At 35.0% G+C, this 17,451-nt stretch overlaps 1 protein-coding gene across 1 annotated transcript in view; it reads left to right on the top strand.

Moving 5' to 3' along the window:
* Positions 1-314: 314 nt before the first annotated feature.
* Positions 315-17,451, top strand: part of ARAP2 (ArfGAP with RhoGAP domain, ankyrin repeat and PH domain 2) — a gene marked incomplete at both ends in the record, with an annotated part of 105,739 nt that continues 88,602 nt past the window's right edge. Inside the window, 7 exon segments of the mRNA XM_084204247.1 lie at positions 315-344; positions 348-1,231; positions 7,454-7,524; positions 8,459-8,538; positions 13,145-13,227; positions 14,012-14,368; positions 17,070-17,139. Of these exon segments, the coding sequence (XP_084060373.1) occupies positions 315-344; positions 348-1,231; positions 7,454-7,524; positions 8,459-8,538; positions 13,145-13,227; positions 14,012-14,368; positions 17,070-17,139 (1,575 nt within the window).

Here is a 17,451-nt window from a genome sequence, read left to right as displayed (position 1 = left end):
TTGATTTTGCTATTTTCTTTATATAGACTAAGATAAAAGGATGGGTTTACACTTGTTGAAATTATTGTATACAAACAATTAAAAAATATTACTGTTCCACTGACTGGGAGTCTTTCACAATTTTATTCAAGGTGATTGTGAGGTTCAGGTGAGAATTTCTTTTAATGTCCTTTTTCTTTTCCATATGTTTGCAGTCTTAAAATAAAAGAACAGTTTGAACTGAAGAAACTTGAAGAGGTGTCGTGAGGAAACAAATATTTTCTGCTGGCTGGTGGACACCAAATTCAAGAAGGTTTTCTTGCTAGTGAACATGCATGCAACCTAACTATTTTTACATGGCTGTGTGAGGCAATATACGGAATGAAGTCATGTCATCCACAGGCAATGGCTCTGATATTGAAGAATTTTTGGTCAACATTAACCTTACACAGTATCTTCCTAACTTTAAAAAATATGGCTATAACACTGTGACAGATTGTGTGGGAATCAATAACAGCGTGCTTCAGCAAATGGGAGTGTTGCCTACAGGGCATCGCAGAAGGATTCTTAAGCAGTTAGACAATCTTTTGGAAACTCAAGGGAATTCTCTTTTCCATCAAAATTTAAAGTTCAAAGACTTAAAAGGTTTGGAAGAGAAGCAATATTCATCCTCAGATCAGGAGTCTCCTGTAAGCAATTCAAGTGTAGATCGAACTGGCTTGATACCTGTAACGTCATCAGAACAACTTCTTAAAAAATCTTGCCTCAATAAGGAAAAGGTTGAACTTGCAGAGCAAAACTCAATGGAGGCAAATGATGATAGCTTTACAAATTTGGATATTTCTAGTTTATACCAGAATTCAGACAGCATACTAAAAGCTGTCAGTCAAAACAGAAATACCAACACGAATACTCAGCAAGACGCATCACTGACAGAAGCTGCTGCATACCAAGCTGATGAGCACTTGATTGGCCCTTTGGTGTTCCGTGATCCTCCTTCATTTGTTCGTTCATGTGAGGCAAAATGCAAGGAAAACAAACAGCAGAGGTTTGCAGATGAGGGTGATATATCTGACAGAAAAACAGATTCTCCATTCTATAAGTTTAAAGGAGAAATGATAGACAATGACTTATATGATTCCTGTGCGCTAAACTGCATGAAAGTATTTCCAAGAGCAAGCCGATCTTTTATCTTAAGGCATCGACCTGTACCAGAAATTCCTGAATCAAGTAAAGTTCAACCTTCATCAAGGTAATTGCTCTTCATTACTAATGAGAAATTGCTATCATGGTAGAACGTACAGTTTGGAGTTTCTTGATTTTTTTTTTTCTTATGTCTATTTTTTTTTGGTGTGATTTTTTAAATATGCCCTGTGAATACACTGAATCTGATATGAATGTTGCCATATTAACTGAAGAAGGATTAAGCTTCAATGTTCTTTAAAAGCAAAACTGAGAGTGTAAAGAGAAATTTTAGAACAGTGTGTTCTTAAAACCTCCCCAATTTTCCCTGCATCTACATATTAACAAATAAAGCAATCTTCATTGCTTTAGATATAATTCCTAAAAAACTATAAAGTGTAAGCAAAAACTTCAGGATGGCTTTTGGGTTAATTTCTGAACTGGTAGTCATTTAATTGTTAACTTTGGAGAATGAAGGCAGCCATTTATTCATATTATGTGTTGGCTTTTGCTGGTGGTTTCACAACAGCAAAACCTTAGCTTTTAATGATGTTTCCAGCATAAAAATATTTCCGAGACATTCCAGCAAGGGAAAACAGCAGTAGAAAAAGGAGGAAAAAAAAGACAATAGCTATGGATGGTTTTTCAGAGTTTATGGAATCTTTTAATTTGTTTCTAAGTATTCAGGTGATGTGACCGTGTATTTTTCTTCCTTCAAAATGGTTGAGTTCATATTTGGAAGTCAGAAATTACTGAGTGGCACTTATTTCTTGAATAAGCATTAGTTGTTATAGCTTGTCTTGGAAAAATATGATAGAATATTGAGAATAATACCTGCTGTTGGGACTTAATTTAAGACCTGTCTTAATAAAAGTATAATTGTTGGAATGTTAAAAATAATAGGCACTGAATATGTAGTCAATCACAATACAATATTGTAGTCTTTAGGCAAAAAATATCTCCACACAGCCAAATTTGTAATATTGTTGGATCTGTTGAGTAAATTTTAGTTGTCATGCTGGCTAAGCATCTTAAACAGAAGAAAAATTAATGCAGAGGCATATGCAAAGTTTTGTTGGTGTAGCCATATCCAGACCATTAGGTTGCATTTTTTTCTTTTTCCAATTTTTTTTTGAACCAGAAGCTATGCCTGGAAGGGACATGTGTGAGAATGTTTTATATTTATCTTGAGTTTTTCATCTGCATATCTCAGCAGCTAGAAACATCATCGAGTTTATACATGCTCTAAATGCAGGGGTTTCCCAGCATTTATAAGTTTTTAGATTACTCAGCAATGTCAAAATTAATCTTGTAATACAATTGTTTGAACAGGTGGAGAGGCAAACTTTCTTTGCAACAATTAGTGATTTTTTTTGGTGTGCCTTAAAAACTGCTTCATTGGTGTCTTCTAAATGACAAAGAAATTGTGCTCATTGAAACTTAAGTATACCCATGCAGTGAGGTATACTGCTCCAGTGGGGAGCAGATTTATGTTAACTTTTGTAGAGTGATTATCCCTACTTCATTTAATAAAGCTATTCATGCTGAGACAAAATAGGATTTTTAACCCAAAAAACAGCTCCATACTAAAAGAGTATTCTCACTGTCTTTGAGAAACAGTCATCCAGTTGAGAGAATATATAGTAGTCTTCCCACCACTGGAGTAAATCCTCCAATTCCCAGTCTGTTAGTGATTGATGTGTGACTGGGGCACTAACTTCATTTCCCACCATTTTGACTTGTGAGCTCCAAGTCAATCTTTTCTTGGTCTTTATGCTCTAGTTATAATAATATGGAAATCCTGAGGGACCAGTCTGTCTGCCAAAGATTGAGGCTAAACAAGAACTTCACAGCAGAACTTAAACGTGCAGGAACTCTCTTGATGACCTTTCTGACAACCTTTTCGTAGGGGCAGAGAGCTAATACTAATACAGAGAACTTTAGAATGGCATTGTGCAAACATCTTTAACCTCGGGAAGGATTGTATCTTTCTCAAAACTTGCATAGGCAAACAGCCTCAAGTGGCCTTATTGACAGATGCTGGTTTCATCCTTATTACATTGTATAAAGGCTGTTCTGTAGAGGCTGAGAAATCCTGCTGAAATCTGGTAAACTCAGCATTTCCTTCTTGTCATTCGTGGACGTGTCATTAAATTTTTATGCAAGGAATACTTTTCTCATCACCTCCTGTGTGCCTTTAGCACAGAAGGTTCTTACAGTGGGTCTCCTTGTCCCCATAGTAGGGCTGTAACAATGTCATTTTTTATTACTAATAATGCACTTACCTCCCTTCCAATTTTATCTACCTCCCTGTGCCTCACTTCTGCTCGGTGCTCTTGCCTATAACAAAGCATGCTGGCATCTGGAAAGACACCATAGCATTTTAGAAGTTGAAAATACTTTGGGTTTATTTCTTTTTTTGAATTATGGCACTACAGTGTGGCAGCACTATAATATTGAGGGGGGATGCAGAATTATTAAAAAAAAAAAAAAAGAAAAAGTGACAATTACACATTTTCCTTAATAATGGAGTTACTGTGCAGATTTTAGTACTGGTTTTTGTTACCCAGTATTGATGTGTAGTTATACTGGATTATTTTCAGCTGGACTTTTCCTTATTGTATCATTTTGAGCTCTCTCTTGTTAGAGAATAATTAAAGATTGGTCAAAAGGTGTTTAAAACCATAAAGTGAAAAATTGAAGGTTTTTGTAAGACAAAATATTGCAATGGGTGAAACTAACCATTAATGTGTCTTTAAGACAAAATTAAACATAATTAGTTTTGAAATAGTTTTAGAGGCTTTGGATACTTTGGATAATGTCAACTAGCAGTCACTCTTCTGTGAAATAGTTACCATTGCATCATTCTTGGAAGCAATCTGTTCAAGCAAAAAGCTGAAGCAGAATTATAACATGGTAGATATGATTTTTATACAGAATAACATGCAGATAAAATTTCAGAGTGATGAATTTTATAATTTTTTAGAGTTTTTCATGTCTCCCATCTTTGTTACTTGTGTTGTGCAGTAGTGGGGTTGTTCTGAATCTTCATGAAGAGAAACAAGAAAAACTAGACCAAAATTCTGGGCAATATCCTCCATATTGGGGAAGATATAAATAAGTAAAATAGACACTGGTGCTTGGCCATTTGTGTTCTGCAGTTGGCAGATCCTATAGTTGGAATTTCTTGCTTGGTGCTGATATCCTTTAGACTCCATTTCTTAGCATTCAAGTACTCAAGATTGCTAATGAGGTGACAGGCTGGTGTTGCTGTCTATCTCTACTGTGTTCTGCCACGCAAAATAAATTTTTTAGAAGAGAGAAGCTGCTCCCTCTATTTTCCTATAGTAAAGTGTTATTATTACTTTACCTCTCCTAGCAGTCTAGGAGAGGTAAAGTTTTACACAGCATGCTAGAGCAGTTTTGATGTGTTTGCATTATGGGAGGGTTAGGTCTTGAGATAGATAGAAAAAAAAACATGTCTTGAATGAATTTGAAAACAAAAGCTTCTTTCATTTAAAACACTCAGCAGATGAATGCCAAGTAAAGACTTTGAGGCACTGACTGCTTGCACTGACCTCCTTCCCTCACTTTTTTTCAAGGTGGCAGGAGTATATTGAATAAACCAGCTTGGTGCAAAGTTCTGTGCAAAGTTTGAGCTTTCCAGCCTTTCAGCATTTAGCAAGACCAGTCACTGCCTCATCACATCCTTTCATCCTGTTTATGCATAATATAGGGTGCTAGAGAAGTGTGAGCAGCCTGAGCTGCATCCGGTACCTCTTAATACATGAAAACAGGGAGTCTTAATCACCACAGCTGGAACAAAGTCAACATTGAAAACTAATTGAAATTATTATTATATCTTTGAAAAATTGGTGCACTTCATGATTTGGCAGACTGCTTGCACTAACCTTCCGTTAACGAGCAAAATAAAGAATATCAACAATCTTGTTTGAGGTACTCAGTTTTTGAATTGAAAAAATTCGAGAGAAAAGGTAGTCACTTTCTGAAATAGCTAAGAAAAAGTTGCAAATTGATACAGTCATAAGATTTTTTTCAATTTTTTTTCCTCCAACAGATGTCTTCAGTATTTTTCTCTCTTTTAATCCAGGTATTTAATCTGTACAACAGGTAGCTTACTATTCTATTAAGCATTCACAAATTGTTATCATTATATAGCTTGCACTGTTGGGTTTTTTTGACACATAATCTTTCAAGCAGATATTGAAAGTAAGCTCATTTCATTTATTTTATATCTTCAGACAGTTTTTAACTTACATAAGTTAGAAATTTGCTTTCCAAAAATGACAAGGAGGTGTATTTTTGGAATGCTGGAAAAAAAGACTATAGTTGGTTTTTCAGCAGGATTTTATGCCATGTATACATAAATGTAGGTGCATGATCAAAAGAATACACAAGTCCTGAAAAGTATATGGATTTAAAAAAAAGTGTGGGGTATTTTGTGTGTGTGTGTGATTTTTTTTGTTTGTTTGTTTTTTAAGCTGACTTGTTATTTTTCAGTACCTGGTGAAATTATCCATCCACCCTGAAACTAAGCAAATGACTCACTGTTTTACACAAGGAAAGCCTCCATAATTTTAAAGGCTCTTCAAGTCAAAGCTGTTTGTCTTTAAGTCTTAATTTAGTTTAATAGTTCTAATACCCTTCAAAAGATACCAACCTACCAACAAAAAATCTGATCTGTGTTGAAATACATTAGGTTAGCTTTTGGGGTTTTTTTTAAGCATATTAAGTTTGCACAAACACATGAAGTTAGTTTGCTGATGGAGCTTCAAAAAGTGTAATTAGATGAATTTTAGTAAAATGTATGATGAAACACTGACTTTTAAAGTATTTGCTGTGTAGTTATTGTAATTATGACTCAGGAGAGTTGGCAATTCTATTTGGGAACTAGGCTATGGTCCACTTTCACTGGCCCAACTCACCCTGTGTTTTCTAAACCCAGGATTTTATAAAGTAATCATTGGGGAACATAGTTTATGTAACCTGGATAGCATTTGAAATGTCAAGTAAGTTTATAAGGTATGGCTTCCATCTTAAATTTAATCTAATAAAATTTTTGAGGCAGATTTAGGTGTGGAGTAAAAATTATGTGAAATAGTAGTTCATGAACGCCTGCCTTCTGTCATAAAGAAACATAATTTTGTAGTTACGAGTAATTCAAGTTGAACTTCATGGGACAGTAGGTCTAAAGTCCTAAATGTAGCTTATCTTCAAATAATAAAATTTCTTAATATGTTACAAGGGGAAACAGAAGTTAGGAGATGATTGATATTTTTAGTAGGAGGTAATTGACTGGCTTTAAATGATGGAGGACCCACAAACTGTTAGGAAAACTGATAAGGATCTTACATGGCATTTATAAGCCTCAGAATATTCTATAAGGATGCATGAAAACCTTCAGTACTCTTATTTTAAGCAGAGAAAATGAAAGTAAGAGGAAAAATTGATAATTATGTTAATGGAAGAATTCAAAGCTTGAATGAAAAGGCCTGTATAATACAGACTACTGGACTAGTGAAAGGAGTAGAAATTTTCTAATTCACACTTTTTTCTTCCTATGTTTTGATAATAAACTGTCTTGGCCTGAAATATTAATAGTAGCAGTAATATTGCACTGTACTTGAAATTACTGAAATGCATGGGGCCAGCATGCCACTAAAAAAATAACTTTTCTGCTGTGTGTGGAGATACCTTCTTACCCATGTGCAAAATGTGTAGGGCTTGTCACTGGCAGTTAAAATGCAGTGCCATTTACCTCTTGGTTTTAAAACTTTGTAGAGGGAAATAATTCACTTAAGGAAATCTAAACTTTGCAACAATTTTTTTTTCAGTGTCTGGGAGCATGTTCAGGCTAGATTCTCAGGCCCCTTATGAGTTTAATGTTAAAGTAGATTTTCATAGTACATTCTTTTCTAAATTCCGTCATTGGTAGTTATTGTGAAGGAGAAGGGAAGGAAAAAGTTGGGGAAAACTCTGGGATCTCCATTCTTCAAGTAGTCTGAATGTTTTTAATGTCAATTCAGAACAACAAAAAAAAACCCTGAATTTGGGATGTCTGCTAGGATCAGAAAAGTATTCAGTGTCATAAGGGGAGGAAAACATATTGTTGTGTGACTTTGAAAAAAAAATCAGAAAATTTCCCAAGATTTAAAATCTATTGTTTCTATATTTGTGTATAATTTTAATTGTTTAACTGCATGAGATGGTTTTGCTTGTTTTCTGGGAAATTTCAATTAATTTTTTCATTCTGTGCTTTGTTTTATTCAAGTTCCCTTCAGAGAAGAAGAAATATGGGCCTTGCAAATATTTCTTGCACTGGGAGGCAGATTTCACAAAACAGTGAGTTAAGCATGCTGATATTTACATCTTGAATATTAAGGAAAAAGAAACCTTGGACTGGTTGTCTAAAATAAGTATTGCATATTTTGACATATATTGGGCATCTCAAAGGTTTAGAAGAATTGATTTGTGTGATAGCAGAATATTTTATCAGTTCTGCATTTTTACTTACTTTTTCAATATGTCCAAATAAAGTAAAAATTAGAAAATCTACTCCTTAAGCCCATTTATTTTAAGATATATATTTTTTAGACTAGTGTTTTAAGTTTCTAATATTAGATCCAGATTTTTTTAAGGAGAGTTAATTCCTTGAGAGATGTAAGGAGTGTATTCCTGACTAATGCTGCTTAATTTGTTTATGAGTGCTCATAGCTCCTGGAAAGAACAGGAAATTTATTGTATTAAATAGTTTACTGAAGTGTTTCAAAGTCTTGTGCAGTCAGCTGGAAACTTCTTTCATATTTGAAAAATATGTCTTTTTGAAGGTATATGTGTTTATTTTAAGCAAATACTTGGTGACAAAATGAAGATGGTGTACAAAAGAGTTTTGTGGTGGTTTATTTTTGATTTTTTTAAAAAGTCCCAATAAAGAGCTTTGGAGCTATTGCTTCTCAGACTAGATAACTGAAGGTTTTTCTATTTTAACTCGATGCAGGGTAGGAAAGAAGACAATGCCTGTATGCCAGTTATATTCAAATTACAAAATAGTAGTGTTAATGTCTACGGTGAGAAGAAGGTATCTGGAGGTCATGTAGAAATAGGACATTGTATCTTGTACCTCAAAGGTTTTCCTGGGAAGGACAGAGAAATTGCAAGCTGCAAAATCTGTGTCCCTTGTTGATTTTTATTATGACTTTAGCAGAGCATTTATGACTCACAGTAGAGCACCATGTGACTGTATCTATTTATTTATTATTCATTTATTTGCTTTAAGATACTTCCGTGGAAGAAAAGCCACCCATTATCTCTCCATATGGGGAAACCTTTATTTGTGACAACGCTAAAGATGTTAATGTAAGTTGAGAAGCCTGAATGTATATAGTCTGTCTTCATTTTAATCTTCATGCTGGGTATTTCATACTGGCCTTAATTTTTTTTTTTTTTGTCCTCTTTTAGTTGCCAGTTCTTGATTTCTGTCATTTTAGGTATATATAAAGGGTTTAGGATGTAAATAAATGAGGACTAATGACTTTTGTTAATACCAAGAAACACTTTTATGTTCAGTAGTAATAAGAAGCGCCAGTGTATGTTTCTTTTTTTTTTTTTTTAACCAATGTAGGACAGGTAACTGATTTTTTTTTAACCGCCATTGGCCAGAGCTGCTGTATTTATGTACAGTTCTTTGTTCATAATTGAGGGTAAGCTGTTGAAATTTGAAACTGTTAGAATTTACTAAGAATGCTAAAAGTGTTTTTTTTCTCATCTGAGAATTGCAGATCAAAACTGGTTATCTCTGCACAGACTTTTGCATATCCTGTGAAAGCAGCTTGCACATTGGGTTAGGTGATATGATGGTCACATTTGGCCATGCCCTTTTTCAATCCTTGTATATGAAAGTTCTCAGGACTTCTTAGTTCTTGCATGATATTTTTCATGCATCTCCTAAACTTTCCAGCTGTATACCTGGAAAATCACTTTTAGGATACTCTGAAGTGAGCGTTTTTGTTGGGGTCAGTAGTTGGTGTGAATGCCACAGATGACACGTGGACAGACTTCTGAATCATGGGGAGGGAGATATGGGAGGTAAATTAGCTTAGTGAGGCATCTGCCAAATGCCATTAATTTCCAGCTCCTGCTTCTGTCTCAGCAGGAGGCAGACCAGAAGTTGTTGGTTCTGTGATTACTTATACTTTCCCCAGCCAGTCTCAAGCCACAGAATTAAAGAAAACAGAAAATTCTTCTGTCCTGGTCTTCAGTCTAATGTTTCATTTTTAAACTGTTGAAAACTATTGCCTAAAATAAATACTCAAATGGATGTCTAGAGTTTTTCCTTCTCCCATTCTAATTTCTTTAGAATTGATCAATAAAAGTAAATGGTTCAAATTTCATCTTCTAACGAGAGTAGTTTTATAGGAATGAAAGTAATCTCTTTTTGATGCATACTTTGTTTTGGGTGTATATTATACTTTTTTTTTGCTGTTGACCTTTCAACACACTGCACAAAATCATACCTTGCCTTTCCTACTTGTTCTTGTTATGTGCAGTCAAAGCTGACTTTTGAGTGCTCATTTTCTTTCCTTGAATGCAATGCCTTGTCTGTGCTAGTTATTGTTGTCTGCACCAGTGTCTTTAAAAACTCAAAATTTAACTTCTTTGTAATTGTTTCAATGGTCTAAGCTAGATTTTCTAGCCCTCTTGTTACTTATTAGCATTATTCTGTACATTTCATTGAACTGGTTGTTTAGGAAAAGGAATACCAGAAAGGTCATCAGCACTCTTTCTTATCTTACAGAGGCACAAAGTTCAAAACTATCATGCTGCTAAACTGGATTAACTGCTTGAAACTAAATTGCTGTTTTGCTGGTTGTAGAATCATGATTAATGCATTATATTATGACATCCTTTACCTGATGTGAAGATTTGGATTTTAATATCACTTCCATGTATGTGAACAGTTTCTTGCATTATGTTTATCACATGCCTGTTGGAAACTTCATAACTGCTTTTAGTTCCATTAGCACTTCATTGTGGACAAAGGTCATCAAGAAGAACTATGTAACAAACATCTTGAGATATATTTCACTTTCAGATTTTTTTCAGCAGAAGCAAATATCCTAGGAACACATAAGAATATTTAGATAACACTGTGAAGTATCTGAGATTTTAGAGCTTGTTGCTGCTCCTTCATCTTAAGTCATGAGAGTATAGTTTGTCCATCTTGAATAAAAGGTGTCAGGTTGTTATACTTAAGACTGAAATTTGTTCTAAGGGCTTGTAAGTTAGCCATCGCCCTTCTTTCTCTTTCATTGGTGTAAAGAAAAGGCTTCTGTAGGCTTTTGTGAAGGGAGTGACTGTAGAAATAAGTAATGAGTCACTACAGACTGGAAGTAAGTGAGCATGAGAGAACAGGAGTGAAGGTTATAAAGAAAATATGCCTTTGGTTTGGGTCAGGAAGAAAGATAAGTATAAAGAGAAACCTCTGAAGGGCAACCTGAAGAAGGAACTGGGTTTTTTTTAAATGCTGATTTAAAAACAACACAAAAATTCAAGTGTTTTACTGACATTTTATTCTTGTATCTAACTAAAAGAGTCAAGTATGTTAGAATTTTTCCAAAGGAAGACTGAATTCTAGTGAGTTTAGGACTCATGAGTGAAATACTGGCTTTGTTTCTTGCTGTAGACAGACTAAATTAAACATGCAATCTGAGCTCAGTAAATTGTGTGAGCTGAGTATTTGGATACTGTGGAAGGCTGGCTGCATTGCATTTCATGAAAAAATGCTTTGTGTAATATCTCAGAGACTTGAAGGAGGTGAGAATTTTGTCTTGTATTGAGCCTGAGCATCTTGCAGGATATTTCTGTAAACAGGACAATGCAAATGCTTGGGTTTTGATTTGTTTGAAATAGATTTTTGCAAGCAAATAGAACTTCCTTTACCCACAACCAGTCTTCATTTGTGGACTTTTACATTTTAAATTCTACTGACAATAGAAACCATTTATTAGTTATAGCTTGGAAGTTATCTGGCTCTCTGAATTCACTTGCTCAAGTACTGAAGATTATGGGGTGAGCACAAGCAGGACATCAAACTTGCAGTGGTTCATGGCAGGCAGGAAGAAGAACTGCCATGTAGCTTCAGTGGGAATGGATTTCAGTTGTGTCCTAATAAACAAATGAAGATAAAGGACACTGACTATTTTTACTCTGAAGATGCCTCATGCACCATGATATTAGCCTTTTAACTCTTGTGCAGAAATGTGGCCGTTTCCCCTTCTTTTGGGAGATTCCAGGCAATGCAAATACTTGATAAACAGTGGATAGATTGCTTTTGAGTTTTCTATTTAATTTGTTTACAAGCTATATTGATGCTTTTTGCCTAGTTTTTTGTAGGGTTTGTTTGGTTGGTTTTATTGATGTGTGGGGGAGTTTGTATTGTTTGGGATTTTTGTTGGTTTTTCTTTTTTTTTAGCCCCTTTAGCCCCTTTAGCTACAGCATAGTACTGCGATGTGTGGGTGTGTTTTTATTTTTATAATGGGTCTGGTTGGCAGAGGAAGACAGAGTTCACCTAGATTTATCCTAGCATCAGACTGATTTCTGCATTTTTGCTGTACACTTCCTCTGCTTTGAACTATGTCTTTTTTTTTTTGTCTTGCCTTACCATGTTGCCAAGGTACAGTCCTCAAGTACAAGATTAGGAGCTGCCACTCAGAAAACAAATGGCAGTGCTGTGGAAGCTTATCCACTTTGTTTCTGCTGTTGTTCAGCTTTGTTACGTACACATAAAAGCTTAAATGAGTTAATTAAAACACTTTTGCCAGAAAGCATGGAGATGTTAAATTTAGGTTTTTTTAAAGGAAAAAAGGCACATTGAAAAGCCTGGTAGTGCAATATGATTGTCAGATTAAGTTTAGGAAGTGTGAAATGTAATGTTCATGAGCAGTGTTAACCTTGACATTTTGTACACTGCAAGCAGTTTACAAAGCAGTGTGATAGAGATTTCTAAGCAAAAGTTAATAGATGAGCCTTTTAGGAAGAAGTTCTTGGCAAGAAACAACCCAAGAGACCCCAATGAGATGCATTCAGTGTGTCTGAGTTCAGTTTTGCTTTAGGATTTTGAATTTGCCATTATTTTATCTTTAGTGTTCTGTGAAGGCTGTGCATTTATTCTAAGAAGAAATATTGTTATGAAAGATTTGCTAGCAGTGGCAAATCATAAATGGTACTTAAGCTGCATGTAACATGTGGTTCTTGAGCTTAAAAAATATTCAGTTTTTGTGGTTTAACCCCAGCTGGTAACTAGAACACAGCTGCTTGCTTGCTCCCACTGCAGTGTGGAGACCTGGAAAACAAGGAACCTCTTAGGTGGTGGAATAAGACCAGTTTAATAATTTCTACAAAGCAAAATGTAATAATAATACCAATGCTGATAGTAACTCTAGTGGAAAGCACGATGCTCTGTGCTATGGAACATCCCTTTGGCCAGTTGGCTCAGCTGTCCTGGCCATGCACCCTCCTGGCTTCCTGCTCCTGTGCTCGCCGGCAGAGCATGGGAAACTATAAAGTCCTTGACTTAGAGTAAGCTGTACCCAGCAACATCAGTGTGTTATCAACATTATCCTCATTGTCAAATGCAAAGCATAGCCCTGTGCCAGCTGCTGGGAAGAAAATAGACTCTGTCCCTGCCAAAACCAGGATGTCAGTGGTGCCTTGAGAAAAATTCGAGCAGTGTTATTTCTATACACTGAATATCTTATTTGTTTGTATCAGGTTTTTGGGCCATGCTTAGATGTTGGAAATAACATTTCTTAGAATACAAAAATCAGCTTTCAAGTGCATGTTTGAAGATGGGGGAAAGAACAGTACTGCTAGCTAGGCTGTTTGTGTGTGATTTGTATCTACAGTAACTTAAATATCACCCCTTCAGTTACAAATGTTGGTTACAATATATTTCTTTTCTAGGAACTTCATGGAAATGAATTCCTGGCTTGTGAAAATAAATTGGATCTAGGAATGAATGAAGAACATTCTTCTAAGAATCTATGGTATTAAATAAGAATTCCTGAGAAACTCAGTGTAAAGAAGAAAATGCTATTTACGGATGGCACAAGTGGATCGCTAGCTCTGAGGGCACAACCATAACTATATTTTTTTTTCTTCTGTTTGAGGCTTTACTCCTTCCTATATGAGGCAAATCTGGGCACTGTGGCTTTTCTGAGACTCTTTAAACTAGGTTTCAGAATCTCTTGTGAATTTGGAGAGTGCCCCGGATTTCCCCAGTCAGAATAAGGAAGACCAAGTTCCATTTTTGTATATCTCACAGCTAGCTGTGTCTGAGTGCTCGTATAATTTACTTTGTCATTAGGAAAAAAACCAACCCATCCAAACAAGCACAAAACTAAAACACATTCTCCACTCCTGTCCTGAGACAGTGGCTTGATGAAGTGGGAGCTAATGTGCTTCTTAGTTATCCAGTCTGCACCAGGCTCCTGTTGAGGTGGGAGGGGGAAGAGGGAGGTGATACTGAAAGTCGTCAAAAGTATTCAAAAGAGCAAAGCTAGTTTTCTGAGGAGGGAGAATTTACTTTTAAATTTCTGTTCAGGCTTCCAAAGGAGTGTTATCTTGGTACTTTTCTTGTTGAATGGGGAAAGTAGGATTCAGGATGGTCATAGTTATAAGATAGGTTGTGTTAGCAGGTCAGTGGTTAGCTGTGATTATACTAGTTATAAACATAATATACTTTACCAGTATTTGTTCTAATTACTAATTTTATGTACTTGTGCATTGTAGTAACACATTTTAAGAGAAAAATTCAATTTTTCTTTCCAGTTACTTTAGTAATCAGAAGGAGAAGACAAAAGAAAGTGCAAAAAATGAATCCTTGTCACAGGAAGACCCATCATTAACACCAGAAGAATCTGAAAGTGAATCTGTATATTCTACTGTGGAACAGCATACTTTGTCTTTAAAAAAAAGGAAAAATAAAACCAAAACACACTCAGCATCTTGCAATAAGATACAAAGTGGAGATTCTGATCGCTTGGCCAGTGAACAAATGAATTTTTGTCAATTGGGTGGAGATCAGGCTTTGACTGGAAATGGATCAATAACACCATATGCTTGCTTTTATGGACCATCAGTAAAGAAGGTTAAAGCAGGATGGCTGGATAAATTATCCCCTCAAGGGTATGGTATTTGCAGTGGTTATTGTGTAATTGTGACAATGTTTTTTGCATGAGAGATATTAGGTTTGTATTTAGTCGCTGCTTAATATTTGTAGTGGAAGGGGAAAGGGGATTGTTTTCCTTGAAAGAGCACCAAGCTTTTGTGAATTTAAAAGTTTTTAGTGATGTTACTTCTGCTAAAGTTTTTTTAGGAGATGTACTCAGGGAAAATATTTTTCTTAAAATTGTTGATCTCTACTCATGAGCTATAGTGGAAAAATACCGAATTAAGTTTTGCCAGTATTTCCAGTTGCTACATTTTTGCTGATCTTCTGTGGGCCACAAAGTAAGCGAAAGCAAACTCTGATTCTGAAATACTATTTTACTAATTTTGCTGTGGATTGTAATTTAATAATTAGAGTGACTGGAAGCCCTGTTATTTTCTGTCTGTGTTACTTGAGCTTTGAGTTTAGAATTCATGTGGGCTGAATTCCTCCTATTTAATTTATTTTTTGAGCCTAAATTTTGATGGTAGGAATTTGAGCTCAAGTCTTAAGATTACAAATAATGAAGAGAAGGTGCCACAATAGAAAATGAATTCTCTCTGTCACATTTGGGAGTTAGATGGCGACAACAACAATAACAACAACAACAACATATCTTATATTTGATTTCTGTTATAAGTTCTTTGTTTTTTTTTAACTTTGTTCAAGCCTTAATACATCTGCATTCCTTGTTGTTAGGACAGTATATTGAGGTGTGCTGAAAGGTATTAAAGTGTTTGGCCCTTCCTTTGATTATTTGTTGCCATAATAATCATCAGCAATAGAAATCAGTATATATAATATATAATTATTTTTTTTAGTGAGAAGTTTGTTATTATGTTATTGTTTTGGAATAAAACCTTATTTGAACTCACTGGAAGAAGCTCTGTTGTACAGCGATTTCCATTTTTTTCTTGTTCCTTTCTAGGGAATCTGATTTGACATTATATCGTTTTTTTATTTTTGTGTTGATGCAGTGATACATTGTTGAAGGTCATTAATAAGATGGAATAATAGGTTTAATAAAACTTTTTTGCCATCACAGAATTTCAGTGTGCTCAAAACTATTTTCTTTCCTTTTTAACTTGTTTTGAAAGTTTTGTCCACATTTATGGATTGCCATTGTTCACCTTTATTAAATAATCAAAGAACAATTATCCACAGAGTTTTCCACTTTTTTTTTTTTTCCAGAATTACTGGGATATGAACTCTTGGAGGGCTGCAGTTAGCTGTAGCTTTTGTTTTATTTTACTTTCAGGATTTTTTTTTCAACACTTTTGGCAGTTAGCTAGCAGAGTGATGAAAAGTATAATTCTTGATTCCAGCTGGCTTGTCTTGCTCTATTTGAAGGGATAGAGTTGAGAACAAGTTATGAAAACTTCAGGAAAGTGCCATGTGAGAATATATTATTTGGAAAAGATAATGAATTGACCACAAAATTAGTAGTGGTTAGTACCGAGTAGAAGAGTTGCATGGTCATTAGCCTTGATTCAGTGACAGTCCACAGCTACATTTCAAGGACTTTGTCTCAGGGGTGGTTCAGTGAATGATACATTTTTGTTTCTTTTATTTACAATACCATCTCTCAAACATCTGAAGAATTTAAAAAAAACCCAACCAAATAGTTTTTTCCAAACTATTGAAGCACTGTCGTATTTTATTTCACTGCCCATCAACACAATATTTCCTTCTGTTATACGCCTCCCATTCTTTTTATAAAGCTCCAATTTACACCCAGCATTTTGTGGCTCCTTGGGGAAAAGAATATATGCTGTTTTCTTAAATTGCTAGAAATCATGCAATTAAAGTACAGGCTCTCTTTTTTTAGTTAATTCACAATAAATTGTACAGCTTTCCAGTTTGCTCACATTGTATGTGGTACTTAGGTTCACTCGTCCCTGTATAATCTTGAAGTTTATTGACATTTTAATGCAAAATAGATGGTACATTGGCCTTTCCAGGTTATGAAAAATGATGATTTATTGTAGTCATATAATGCAAGTTAATTAAGCCAGAGCTGCTATTTGATTAAAGTTTTGATAAGCTATCACAGTCTACTAATCCTAAAGCAGAGTACTCATTTAAAAGGAAAGGAAATAATGTTGGGAAAATACATTAGTGGGGTCTTGTTCTTGCTTAATTAACTTGTTTAATAGATTTTAGAATGGAGACATTTTTAGGTGATAACTAACAAGCTGTCAACATTTTTAGTGAGTGTAATGGACTACTTCAGGTTCATGTAAAAATATATTTTTAGAAGGTCTTTATAAAGTGTGAGTTAATGGCACACTGGAAGTTTCCCATTAATGGTGTCCATTTGATAACACACAGTAAAAATTAAATTTCATGTTGTACTTGTTGGGAGATAGGATGGTCTGCTATCTATTCATTGGCCAGAAAACAGAGTCCTGGGGAGATGTGTTGACATGGAATGACTGGAGGTACCATAGCTTGTAAACAGAGATGTCCTTGTCATAAGCACAACAGTGAGATGGTCATTTGAGGTTCTCAGCTTTCATTTTTGGAAAGTATCTTACTAGAGCTTGTGGCAACTAAAGTTATGCTCTATGTTCAGAATATTCATTTGAACAGAAATGTAACCTCTCTATAATTTGTGATTGAGACATTCTTAAAACCAGTGTTAGCTGTATATTAATTGTGTTAATTTTTGATTCACAGCAAACGTGTGTTTCAGAAGCGCTGGGTTAAATTTGATGGAGAGAGCATTTCTTATTACAACAATGAAAAGGTAAGAGACAAGTTTTGGTCATGTTTGGAACAAAATGCATCTGTGTAAGACACAAAGTACTATAATTAGAATCTGAATAATTAGAAATGAATATCCATCCTAGGTGAATTTTCAATTCTAAAATACTAGGGTGAGATGTAATTAAGTATTTTAAGGTGTCCCTGTCTTCATGTGTTGTTCATCCTTTTGTTTCCTAGAAAGGCTTGTATTACTCACCTTTCCAGGTAGATATCAGATTTGTTTTTGCTTTAGTGAGAGACTGACACTGCTGCTGTTTTTGGAACAGAACAGCATCATGGTAAACACTTTTGA

This window comes from Fringilla coelebs (genome assembly GCF_963513975.1).
Source record: "Fringilla coelebs genome assembly, chromosome: 4".
NCBI classification, from domain to species: Eukaryota; Metazoa; Chordata; class Aves; order Passeriformes; family Fringillidae; genus Fringilla; species Fringilla coelebs.
This window is presented reverse-complemented; position numbering and strand designations above follow the sequence as displayed.